The following is a 12,001-nucleotide window of genomic DNA, read 5'->3' as shown; positions in this document are numbered from 1 at the left end:
TCTGAGTCCGTTTCACCCCATTTAAAATTAATTCAAAACAAACCTCAGAAATACCGGCTCAATTCTTCTGGGAAGAATGGGAGCCGAAAGCACACACACACACACACACACACACACACACAATAAAGGCAGACGGCGCACAAAGATGTCTCTTAAAAAAAAGAGAAAATATAGTGCGGCCAGTCTCCCCAGTCACTCACACCGGTCCCCTGGCCACTGCAACTACTGTGAGAAACGAACGACGTTTTAAATCGCACGCCGACTGAAAAATAATGGTTGCCAGCACTCCCATTGAAAACTACACAGCCACTGTGCGATGCGAGACATACACACAATAATCTTGCTATTTATGGGCAACTTTTGCTCATTAAATCACTCCTGACATCAAGCTTTTTAGTCTGAGTGGCTCAACTCTTTGGCGCAAGGTCCTTGCAAGAATGCCGGATTTAACAATGTGCCCCCCCTCCCGCCGCTCTCCAGAGACCCTCTAGCTCTACGGCACCCCTGATGGGACAATTACCCATTAAAACAAACAAATGAGACGCGCTGCCAGAGCTTGGCAGGACGGTGGAAGACAGGGGTCTCAGAAGGCAAAGACGCACAGGACTGACTTGAACAAGAGTAGCCTTTCACAATCTAAACAAGATTGGAGGCCCAGCCCTTATTTATTTCTATTTTATGAATCAACCTAGAGATCACTTACGTGTTTCTGATCATATGGTGTTTTTGTGAAAGGTGGAGAATTTATCCTTTCAGCTCCTTTTCTATGGGCACTTTAAATCCCTGCATGTATCATATTTCAGTGCAATCATGACATTTTAATTAAGCAATAACACACAAGAGGGCCTTCGGGGCCTACGCTCGCAGCACCCCAGTGTAAATATCTCATAGTGTAGCATGACCTCGTGTCTATTATTCTGATCGGGCCACAGTTTACCCTTTACTGTTTATTCTTGGCTCTGGAGCCAGTGAAAAAATGTAATTATTCTGTCTCTTATCTAGATGCTGCTAAGCAATGTAATTTAGGAAACAGTGTGCCATTATGTGCATCATCCTCCTCAATGATGATAATAAAGAGATGCGTCAGAGTGCCATTATAATGAGATATAGTCACTCCCAATCCTTTAAACCAATCCAAAAGCTAACAATGGCATAATAACAGTTGTATACATTCTGTAATGTCATCTGTATAGAGGGTTTTAAAGAACATGTTGACATAAGAATTGCTGCGTTAGGAACCAATTTTATCATGAGCAAGCTTTACCTGTTAAATATTTTCACACATGTAAATCCATCTATAGGACTGGTCAGTGAGGTCATGTTACAGATTTATGTTGGCTGGATATTAGCAATGATTAAGTCTTAACATTCGATTATATCGAATATGCATTTTATTGGTTTTTGAAGAGCATTTGAAATGATATCGAGGAACACACCTTATCACGTCTTGTAGCTATGTCATGGCTAAGATATACTTATTCAAACACATACATTAGTATGACATTTGTACAATCCGTGTTTGCTTGTCAATGTATTTGCTTAGATAACGCCTCTTTTGTTGCATTAGGCTGCATGTGTGTTCCAGAGCTCGGGTCTTACATGCTGATTGTTTCCACATAGCTGGTGCACCGTGGTGTACTGAGACAATTATTAACTCATAGACTGCGCTGATAGAGCACTGGTGTGTATTTAATCTGACAACTATATTAACTTCAGAATGTGATGGGGGAATGGCACTAGGTGAAATCTGAGATGTACCAGGCACTGTGAGGAGTGCTGTGCAAATGAACACAATGGACAATTATCCGTCTTTAATTAATTAAATGCAGGCACTGGGCCAGTGTGCTGTTTGCAATGAAGTAAATTGTTAGAATCTGGTCCAATCGGCCATCTTTCAGTAATTACGATGGGAATCTGGCCCAATCATCTGCCATAAAAATCTCAATCTCTTTGATTAATTAGTCTGAGCTTTCATGCTCCTCGACTCTCATTTATCCTCATTTACTTATGAAAGTACAGTGAGTCAAGGGCCAAATTCAACCAGCCCTTTATATACTGCTGAGTCACTGCTGTAATAAATGGGTTCAATTTAGGAAAAATATAGCATTAAATAAACCTTGATTTGATGGAAAGTCAAGGCAGCACCTCCATATACACCCACAATTAAGCAGCAACTGTACAGAAGCCTTTCACACTTCTCAGTAGCGCTTGACGAGGCCCTAATGACCCAAAGTCAACATTCTGTTCTAATCGTTTTACACTTACACTGTATTTACGTTTGCTTCTCCAAAGCAATTTACTTAATTTAGAATGCATACGTGCATGCACCTAACCAGAGTTGGACCTTGGGACTTGCCGTCATTGGCACCACCCTCCATAGACGAAGCTATGGTGGTCTGTAATGGTTTTTTATGGCTTTCGGTGCCACTGTGCATTGTAGCCCTGCCCAACAGAAATCTGTGTCAGATTATGAGGCCTGTAGAAAGTCACACGACTCACATCACAAAGTGTGACTCCATAATCCACCTGCCTCCACTCGCTCCAGTGCCAACAAGTGTTTCTCATTGTGGTGGGATTCAGTAAAAGTCACTGTTGGTTCCTGCACGTCACGATCTCCCTGTCGCCGCAGGGTCCGAAGGGAAAAGACCCGCTGATCTGCTGAGTGTCAGAGACTGAGGCCTGAAAGAAATAAAATCCTACACCCCTGTTGACTTTGGATTTGGAGAGGGGAGACGGAGGAGATGCGGGAGATGAAGAGATTGCCTGTAATCCCTGTCTCCAAATCCCCACTCTCCGTTCGCTGGCCCCACGCTCCAGTCTGCAGGCTTTTGCGGACATCTGCAAATCAGCACAATCTTGAGCCCTAGGATTTTTTCCGAGACATTCTGCACAGGTTATGATAGCCCAGTCAAGCATTCTCTCTCTCTGGAGCCATTAACAAAAAAAAAAAAAAACTGAATTGCTTTCTGTGCGAAAATCTGTTATCACGAATGAGGGTACATACTGAAGTATAGATTTTGTTCATGTGAGTCCATAAAAAAATGTCAACCGCTCAATTACATGGAGTCTTGTTTTTTGTGTCTTGTGGGCCATGACATGTATACTGTCTGAATGCTTTTTAAGGGTGATTATCAACCTTCTACTGTTGAGAATAGTTTCACAGTAGAAAGTGACCACTGTTGGATGGGGCAGTGGGTGACAACTCTACACCATTTAAGAGATTTGGTCTGGCAGAAGCACTTAAACAAGATCAGTGATATTAAAAACAGAACCAACAAATGTCAAAAGGGTCAGAGACTAACCAATTACAATCAGGGTATAGTTGACGCTGACGCTGCCAAAACCATTGGTAGCCTTGCAGACGTAGGTCCCCGCATCATCTGCCTCCACCTCCTTAACCTTCAGGCCCAACTGGAGGACACGGAAACGCACCCAGCCACTGTGGATGTTCCGCCCATCTTTGGTCCACATTATGAGGGGTGGAGGGTCCCCCTCAACGGGGCAGGGCAACTTGATGGAGCTTCCCAGTCGAGCCGACTGCCGATGGAGCACCCGTTCTGATATGCGTGGGGGACCTGCAAAAATAAAATAAAACTCCACTTACCGCCACACTAATAACAAATTGTATAAAGCATGTCTAATCATATATATAGAACAGTACAAAATCTAAATTCTAAACACATTAACATTAATTTCTACATATCACAAATAGTGTATGCTCAGTTTTTCTGTGAGCACATTATTAGATCTGTAAGACGGTTTGAGTGGAATCCTTCAAACCAGCAAAAGAAAACAGCCAAAAGTCATTAATCGACTTCACAAAAGTGAAACTTTGCCAATATAATTTTTCTCATTTGTCATGCTGAGCTGAAGCTTGTCTCCTTTTATAGTTACGTCTTGTTTGCCATTAACACTGCTTTGTATTTTTCTCCAATGAAAGTCTAACAATCCACATGGAAGGAGGAGGGGGGGGTGCTTTCTTAATGTGCTATGTGAAAAGAAAAACATACCAGAGTTTCAGTTCTGATGTTCAGCCTTGCTCCGCAGAACTAACTGCAGAACCAAGGGGGAAATATGGACAGTCTGATTCATCACCTCGCCATTTGATTATTCAACTATGTTGAAACCAGATTGGAATAATTGGCCCAGCTTTGTCATCCATGAAAAGGCAGGAAGGAGGGGGGGATTCCTCCCTTTTCTCTTCAGCCCAGGAGATCAAAAGATGGACCTGGAGCTGGGGCTCCGAGGGGCTGCAGCTCTCTTCGGACTTTTAATTGGCTGCGCTGCTTCCTCCAAGTGCCTAGTTGGCTGGGCTGAATCTTCTCAGCCAGCAGTTAATCAGACGAGATGGCTGAGCAAAGTGGCACGGGTGCCCGGGGTAGAGAAGGGTGGTGGCGAGGCGATCTCAGCCCTTTCCAGAAGTGGACAAAAGAAGAAGACAGAGGCGTCTATCGTCACCGCCGTACGTGACAATCCGTCTATTCTGAAAATCCGCTTTGACAGCTGCAGCGGCAGTCAGTGCGATAAAAATGTTATAACTACACCGAAGATGGCGTGCATGCGCGCACGCACACACACACACACACACACACACACACACACACACACACACACACACTACCATATGGTAAACAAGCACATCATTAAGTAGTGGGGAGGGAACCAGCTGAATGTTTATGGGCCAGGTTGCACACAGATGTGAGTGTGTGCGCGCAGGTCTGCAGAGGGACCAGGGGCCCTGAGGTCTGAGAACTGAACATTGGAGGATTTTAATGCTAAAGCCTTACTGCCATCTCATAGTCAGTTACTGTAGCATGCGTGTGTCATATCATCGTGTTAGTAATGTCATGCCCTAATAGCGACACGTACTATAGGTGTGTATGCATTGTGCGATGACTGAACTGCTGCACTGAATTAAATTCAATCCAAAATCCAAATTGATTGAAAAATGGTTTGGGACCTTCAGCAATCAATATATGTTGATTTCCACCAAAATGTAACTTACCAGTCAAATGAGCATTTTTTGCTGATGTCACGAGTCTCTCCCATATATTCATTTATGTTGCTCTACACAGTTTTTCTATATAAAGTGGCCTTTTCTCACCATGAGGGAGAAATTTTGATATTTTTGTCAATTACATTTTTTTTTGTCATGTCAATTTTTAAACAAATTTTATTTTAAAAAATTTGAAGTTTTTGTAACCCGATCCGATGTAACACTACCACCATCAACATGACTGGCCGTATTGTATGCAGAGCAGGACACAAGTCCAATAAATCAAAACAAAAGTAAACATTTACTCTATTATTACAAAAAAGTTGCTATTTACAGGCTCATTATGCTTAATTTTTGCATCCTGTCCTATCAGCTACTGCCACAGATGTAATTTGATGCTGGTTGAATTAAATTAATTTGTTTCTGTTGCCTTTATGCGTATTTCCTGTGTGTTTGCCATGTTGTCAAAAAGATTTAAATGAATGCAGGAAAGAGTGCAATTTGCCCAAGATGGACTAGGGAACATCCCATGGCAAACATTGTGGGGCACACTAACCTCTCGATGGCTATATGTTTTCACTCGTTCTCTGTCTCTCTCTCTCTCTCTCTCAAATGGCTAAGTGTTCAGGCTTCCTGTTGGATGGCACGTGGAGGAAATTGTAATTGTCACTGGTCTGCGGGTAGAGGAGAGTGGGACCGCAGTGTTTTTGACACCAGGCCAGTGGTTGTATCTCACCAGTACACTCCACTGCTGCTGGTGAGCAGCAGCCTCAGCTTACAGACAGGGGCTCTGCAACGCCACTGAATCTCATCCGGGCAGGATCCGCAGGAATCCGAAGTTCCAATTAATGAAGACAGTGACTGGCAGCTCTTCCAACCAGTCTCCTTGTCTCCATCGGATAAGAACAACTACAAGGACTAAGTATTATGACAAAATTCCCTGAGATTTGCAGTTATAGCCCTACCTACCCCAAACAGATGCATGTTTCAACATTCTCTCTCTTTCGTCACACAAAGAAGGCCGCTTTCGGATCATTATGTGCAGAGACAGCGAGTGAGGCCGTATAAAAGCATGCAGAGGTGGGTTTAAGTGGCGCTTCATTAGTTCTTAGGAATTTTCAGATGAAAGGCAGCAAAAACAGAAACATCCACATAAACTCCCTCCGTTTATCCGGCTTTCAGGAAGGGGGAACTGTACTGTGGATTAATGAAGTTGGATAACGGAGGTCACATGTCCACCCCTCTCCTGATTCTTTTCATGTTCTGAGTCAGGGTGATTTGGTAGTTAAACCCAGAAGGGCTAGAGCTCTTTCATGGACCTGTTCTTCTCATTAACGGTTGTGTTCTTCTACAATACTATATAACACAGTGAATGGAAAAACAAGTAAAAGGAGGGCAATGAATAAAAAAAAACAAAAAAAAAAAAAACATGAGAAATTAAATGAGCAAATGTCTGCCAAGTGAAGCGGACTAAGCCACTCAACACACTACATGACATCTACCCCAACATATGGTCACAAACTGTAAAAGCCACCACAGCCACCACCACCATGACCACCAGCACCCCCCTTTCCTCCAGCCGTGTGAAAAGAAACACAGCTCGGCTCACACCTCTGCAGCACATGTTCTCGCCATCAGATGACACTACTGGTTTGGGATCCGTTTTTTAATATTTTGGCCACTCAGGGTTTAGAGGGGATGGGTGAGGCCGCTCCCAGTTCAGTTGTTGAGGAAGGAAGGGAATTGGGGCATTCGCAGCAGTGCCTCAAACCCCTCAGCTGCCACTTACAGTAAAATAAAAAAGGGAATGAGGAGGGGGGGGGTTAAAGGGATGGAAGGAAGTGGCAACGACGCGTTTCACCCCGCTTCAACAAAACCTTTATTCACCCACCTTCAGCACTCGGCTGGAGTACTGCCTTGCCAAACAAATTGGATCCCAGATAGGACTTGCTTCCACAGATGGTTTCACTATTATAATGTAAACTCTGGATAAAGGATTGTTTCACTCTCTGTGGGTTAAAAAAATTTTAAGTCGTGGTGAGGTGATTGTCAGTGGCACTCGTGCAAAATCTTTATTCATAATGACGGGAATCTATTGTATGTACTGTTTATTTCATTTTTTTAAAGTGCAATGCTGGTGCATTATCTCACCCACTACACTTTACTGATGACACCATTAAATTACCCATTGAAACATTTTTCAATATTTGAATAATAATAATAATGTCACAATTTAATTTGTAATTTATACATTAGTTTAAAAGTTTTCTTTTTAGAAATAAGCAGCGGGCAATGGTGGCCTAGCAGGTAAGGAAGGGGAATCATAAACGGAGGGCCTCCTTGAGCAAGGTACGGTCCCCACACACTGCTCCTTTGATGGCTGCCCACTGCTCACAGAGCGGTGAAATGCATTTCGTTGTGTGCTGTGCTGTGTATCACAATGACAAATGACACTTCTACTTCAGACGAGTTTGAACAGAAGATATCACAAAATGAAAAAATCTTTGTTTGACTTACTCACTAATTAGAAATAAACTTACATTTGCTGATCCTGATACTAAACTTTGGCCAGTTTTACTTCTTTAATGAGATAAGACAACTAAAAAAAGTGTTTTCTAATAACCATTCAAGCTTTTAAAGTGATTACAGCATTAGTGAACGCAGCATTCCACTGGAACAAATTTTTGCTGATAATGGGCATCTCTACATTTATGTGTAGATGGTCCATTTTTTAACAGCTATTTCCAGCTTACTATAGTCATTTACAAAATGAACAATGTCTGGACAGGATTTCTAATCCGTTTGATGTTATTTTACTGGACACAATTATTGTTTTCTTTAACTTTCTTTGCACACATGTATGAACACCACATGCATGCATACCATTTGCAAATCAGCGTGACAATACGTTTACGTGACTCAATTCAGAAATCCAGAACATATACAAGACACACCCGGGCAAACGTGTCAGAGGATGTGACTCTTGTGCAAAAGATACAGCGTGCGTGTAAACAGCCGATGAAGACTTGGCAGGCACAGCAGGTGAGAGGAATGTGCAATGAAAGATTTCCTCCTGACTAATTTGATGTTCTCTGAAAAGCCACGGCAGAAGAGGAGGAACTCGTAGTCAAGGCCGAAGTCTTTAGATGTTAAAGTGTGTGCGCGTTGGTGTGTTTGCTCTGTAACTGTCTATTTGTGTGGCGCTGCTCTTAACCGCAGCTCTTACCACCAAGGCCGTTTGGAATCGTTTACAGCTTTTTGTATCAGGAACATTCACTGATTTACATTGGTTAAAATTGCTTAAAGTAATAGAAGTTCTTTATCTTGAAATATAAAAAGTGAATAATGTTCAATTCAACTGGTCACTAAATGAGAACGGTCAATCATCTGGACAACAGAAATAAATCACACAACAACAAGTAGAGTAGAATATAGAAAACACCCAAGCGGTTCTTTTCGTTGACTTTACACTCGTAAGCACAACCTAGCATGTAGCATGCTTAGCGTTAGTTTGAAAAAAAGCAATGCCCTGTATCACTGAATTATTCGTGCTAGTCATTGGGTGCTAGTAGCCTAGTGGGTAACACACTCGCCTGTGAACCAGAAGACCCAGGTTCATATCCCACTTACTACCATTATGTCCCTGAGCAAGACACTTAACCCTAAGTTGCTCCAGGGGGGGACTGTCCCTGTAACTACTGATTGTAAGTCGCTCTGGATAAGGGCGTCTGGTAAATGCTGTAAATATTAACATTTTAACTGAGATAATAGTGGTTGTCGGATCGACTCTTGAGCCACCAAGCTGCCACTGAGTAAAGCACCGTCCCCACACACGGCTTCCCGGGCCCCTGTCATGGCTGCCCACTGCTTACCAAGGGTGATGGTTAAAAGCAGCGGACACATTTTGTTGTGTCACCATGTGTTGTGCTGCAGTGTTTCACAATCACAATCACTTCAATTTCACTTATATGTCCACATCCTGACATTTGTCCTTTGTTGACAGGGTCACAGTTGGGCTTCCCCTGAAGTCCAACTATCATTGCTCAAGGGGAATACCTGAGGGCCTGAAGTGTGCCAAAACGATTCAACGAGAAAAAATTATTTATATGATTTCCATGGCACCGGATCACCACCAGACTGTTTATCCAAATGGTAAGCATTACCCGACCGACCATGTTAACAGAAAACGATATGCATGACCATGCAGCGATGGGATTTCGCAGCGCAGACGCCGCACAGAAACGTTGTTTTAGCAGCGCCGAGGCTAAAAGGGACCTTTCATGGTCCAGGAAGAAGGGGGGTCGACGGGAGGGAGGCCAGGCTGTTCACACAATTAGCCCTGTTTTCCTTTCCCCCAAATCTGGCGATTGATTATTTGAAGAGAACGGCGACCGCATTCTTACGCAAAATATGCCTTCCTATTTGTATTGAAAAAAAAAAAGCTCTCGCCGTGTGGGTGGGAGGCCGCCGGGCAACTGGGCACGAGGGGAGTGAAAGACAGACAAAAATGAAACAAGACGAGAGGAGGGAGAGGAGAGAACAAAGAAGGGGAGGGGACGACCGGGTGCTTGACGCGTTGAGCCGATGCTGGTGCAGTGACACGGCCTTCAGAAGACACCTGTAGATGGGTAATGGAGAAGACGAGCATTCTTCTGCAGTGAGGCGGCCGCCCCGGCTTTAAACACCGTCAATAAAGGCTGCGCCGTTGTTGACAGACGCTGGAATGGAGAACACCTGCGCGTCCGCGGTGAGAGGCGACTCCCGACTCTCCCGACTAGGTCCACTTTACGTCTCTTTCTTTTACGTAGCGAGGCCGACTGAGCCAGAAATGAGAAGAACAGCTGACAGACGCAGACAGCTGTAAAAATGCACGGTGTGGTAAGAGGAGATGGGTAAGGGACACTAGAAAAACAGACGGGGGGTGAGAGAGGGGGGAAAAAAGACAGGAGGGATGATAAAGGGAGAAAAAGCAGGAGGGGAGAGGTAACAGAAAGACCCTCTTTTTCTTATCTGTCCTGCCGTCCCTGTCTTACAGACCCACCTGGCCTAGTAATCAATTCCACTTTCCAATCGATAGATAAGAGCCCAGTGACAATGGGCCTTTATCTGGGCACCAGGGTGAGTGTGAGGACTGATGGAGGAGGCGATGCCTATAGAGTGACCGGGACAGGGAGCGAGAAAGTGGGAAAGTGGTGTTTTGATACCCGTCTCATGTCTCTCAAGGAGAGACTCTGCCTGGCATTGTTGCTGCCTTGTTGTTTCTTACCCACTGTGACATCTAGTTAAAAAAAAAAAAGAAAAAACGAATTTTACTATTAAATCGGTCACATCCATCTGGAAGGTAGAGCCGGTCCCATTAAATCATGAGTTTTATACCAGTCAGTATCAGTATAAATTGGTGTGCTTCAAATTCCACAGATGAACTGTTAACATTTATGAATGGCTGCTGTGACAAAAAAAACAAAAAAAAACATGAAACTTAAAAACATGATGAAAAACGGTTCCATCTATGATCCAGCTGTTGGCACTGTTGATATGCAGCAGATGTGTCATAAAAAGTAAAATAAGGCCGAATGATACTGGCATACCTGTATTAGCGCTGCCAGAATTTGCCTTTGAACTCGCATAAAAATAAAAAATGAGAGTAAATGTCAAGTGGAATAAAACTATGCGATTGCATAGAGGGAGATGAAGACGAGACTAGGACAAAACTAGACTCAGACTAACAACTTGATAAAGAGGTTTAGGGGTCACGAGCTTTATGCAAACCAAGAATAATTTCCTTTTATGGCAGATGCCCTAAATAAACAAATAGAGACTATGAACACAATTAATCGTACGTCTATTCTAAGTCTACATCATTGAAATATATACATTAAATGAATTTGTTACATGTGTATGGACGGCTGGACATTTATCACAAGACTGATATGTCAAAAGTAACAGTGGTTAGTTCCATGTTTATGTGCTTGTTAGATGTCCTTAAAAACAAAAAAAGTTCAAACCCCTTGCTTTTAAAGAAAACAGACTTTATTGCATTGTAGGAGCTTCTGAAAACATCTCCATCACAACTCTCGCCTTCTAAACAGACCCAAATGTGGAGCCTTTGAACCCCGGGCTGCTATATTTTATTAGAAGTGAACACAGGCGCAGCTGCTTTATGTGAAAGAGGAGGCGGGGGGGGACACGTGCCAGGTCTCTCACTTCCACGACGATGATACATCAATCTTCACACACGTTCATGCGCATCGCTGTGCGCGATCAAAAGGGCCGCCAAAGCGGAATCCGCAGGACGAGATATTAAAAACAATAACGAGGCCAAGAGGCTGAGGCTGTCCAGCAAGTGAAATATGGATTTTATTAGCAGACCTACACTGTTCACCTTGCTGTTATTTCTTTCTCAGATTTGCTGTGATGCATCAATCTCCTTCCATACAGGATACACTGAAATGTTTTGCCCACTCTCTATTTTTATAAAGAATTATGGTGGCTGCTGTACATCTAGTTAAAATCAGGCCAAAAGAAGTGAAGTGCCAAAGTTGAGATGTCTTTAGATTCGCCTTCAGGACTGCTTTGCACAATATTGTCATATTTACATATTCAGATATTAAAAAGAGACACTCTTTTATCAGGACTGTGTTCTAGTGAAGTCTGAAACGTTTTGCTTTATTAATAAAAATATTACAGAGCCTCACATTTGTTATTTGAGAGTTTTCAGTCTACAGTCTTATTTTATGGCGTAAAAATAGTCTGAATGTGTGAGAGTGTATATTGTCGAATTCATAAACCATGGGTCGGTTTTTTTCTATTGTTGTTTATTAATGTTTTGGGGGGTTTTTCCGACCACATGAGAGAAGAGCCTTGTGTGCCACCCCCTTCTTCAAAGGGTTCCAGTCCAATTAAAGTGTCAATAATGCGTCTTTTTACAAAAAGGAGCTGGAGAGAGGCAACAAAAATTGTAGATTTTCATGTATAAGGGGGCCAAAGGGGGATTGTTCCAGTCGG

At 43.0% G+C, this 12,001-nt stretch overlaps 1 protein-coding gene across 3 annotated transcripts in view; it reads right to left on the bottom strand.

Annotated features, from left to right (window-relative positions):
- Positions 1-12,001, bottom strand: part of fgfrl1a (fibroblast growth factor receptor like 1a) — a 34,302-nt gene that overhangs the window by 12,727 nt on the left and 9,574 nt on the right. For all 3 annotated transcript variants that reach the window (XM_028980619.1, XM_028980610.1, XM_028980628.1), the window contains exon 3: positions 3,303-3,575. In XM_028980619.1, coding sequence (XP_028836452.1) covers positions 3,303-3,575 — 273 coding nt within the window. The remainder of the gene's footprint in view (positions 1-3,302; positions 3,576-12,001) is intronic.

Source organism: Denticeps clupeoides, chromosome 1 (assembly GCF_900700375.1).
Source record: "Denticeps clupeoides chromosome 1, fDenClu1.1, whole genome shotgun sequence".
Lineage (NCBI taxonomy): Eukaryota > Metazoa > Chordata > Actinopteri > Clupeiformes > Denticipitidae > Denticeps > Denticeps clupeoides.
Note: the sequence above shows the minus strand (reverse complement) of the source record. Positions and strands in the feature narration are given on the sequence as shown.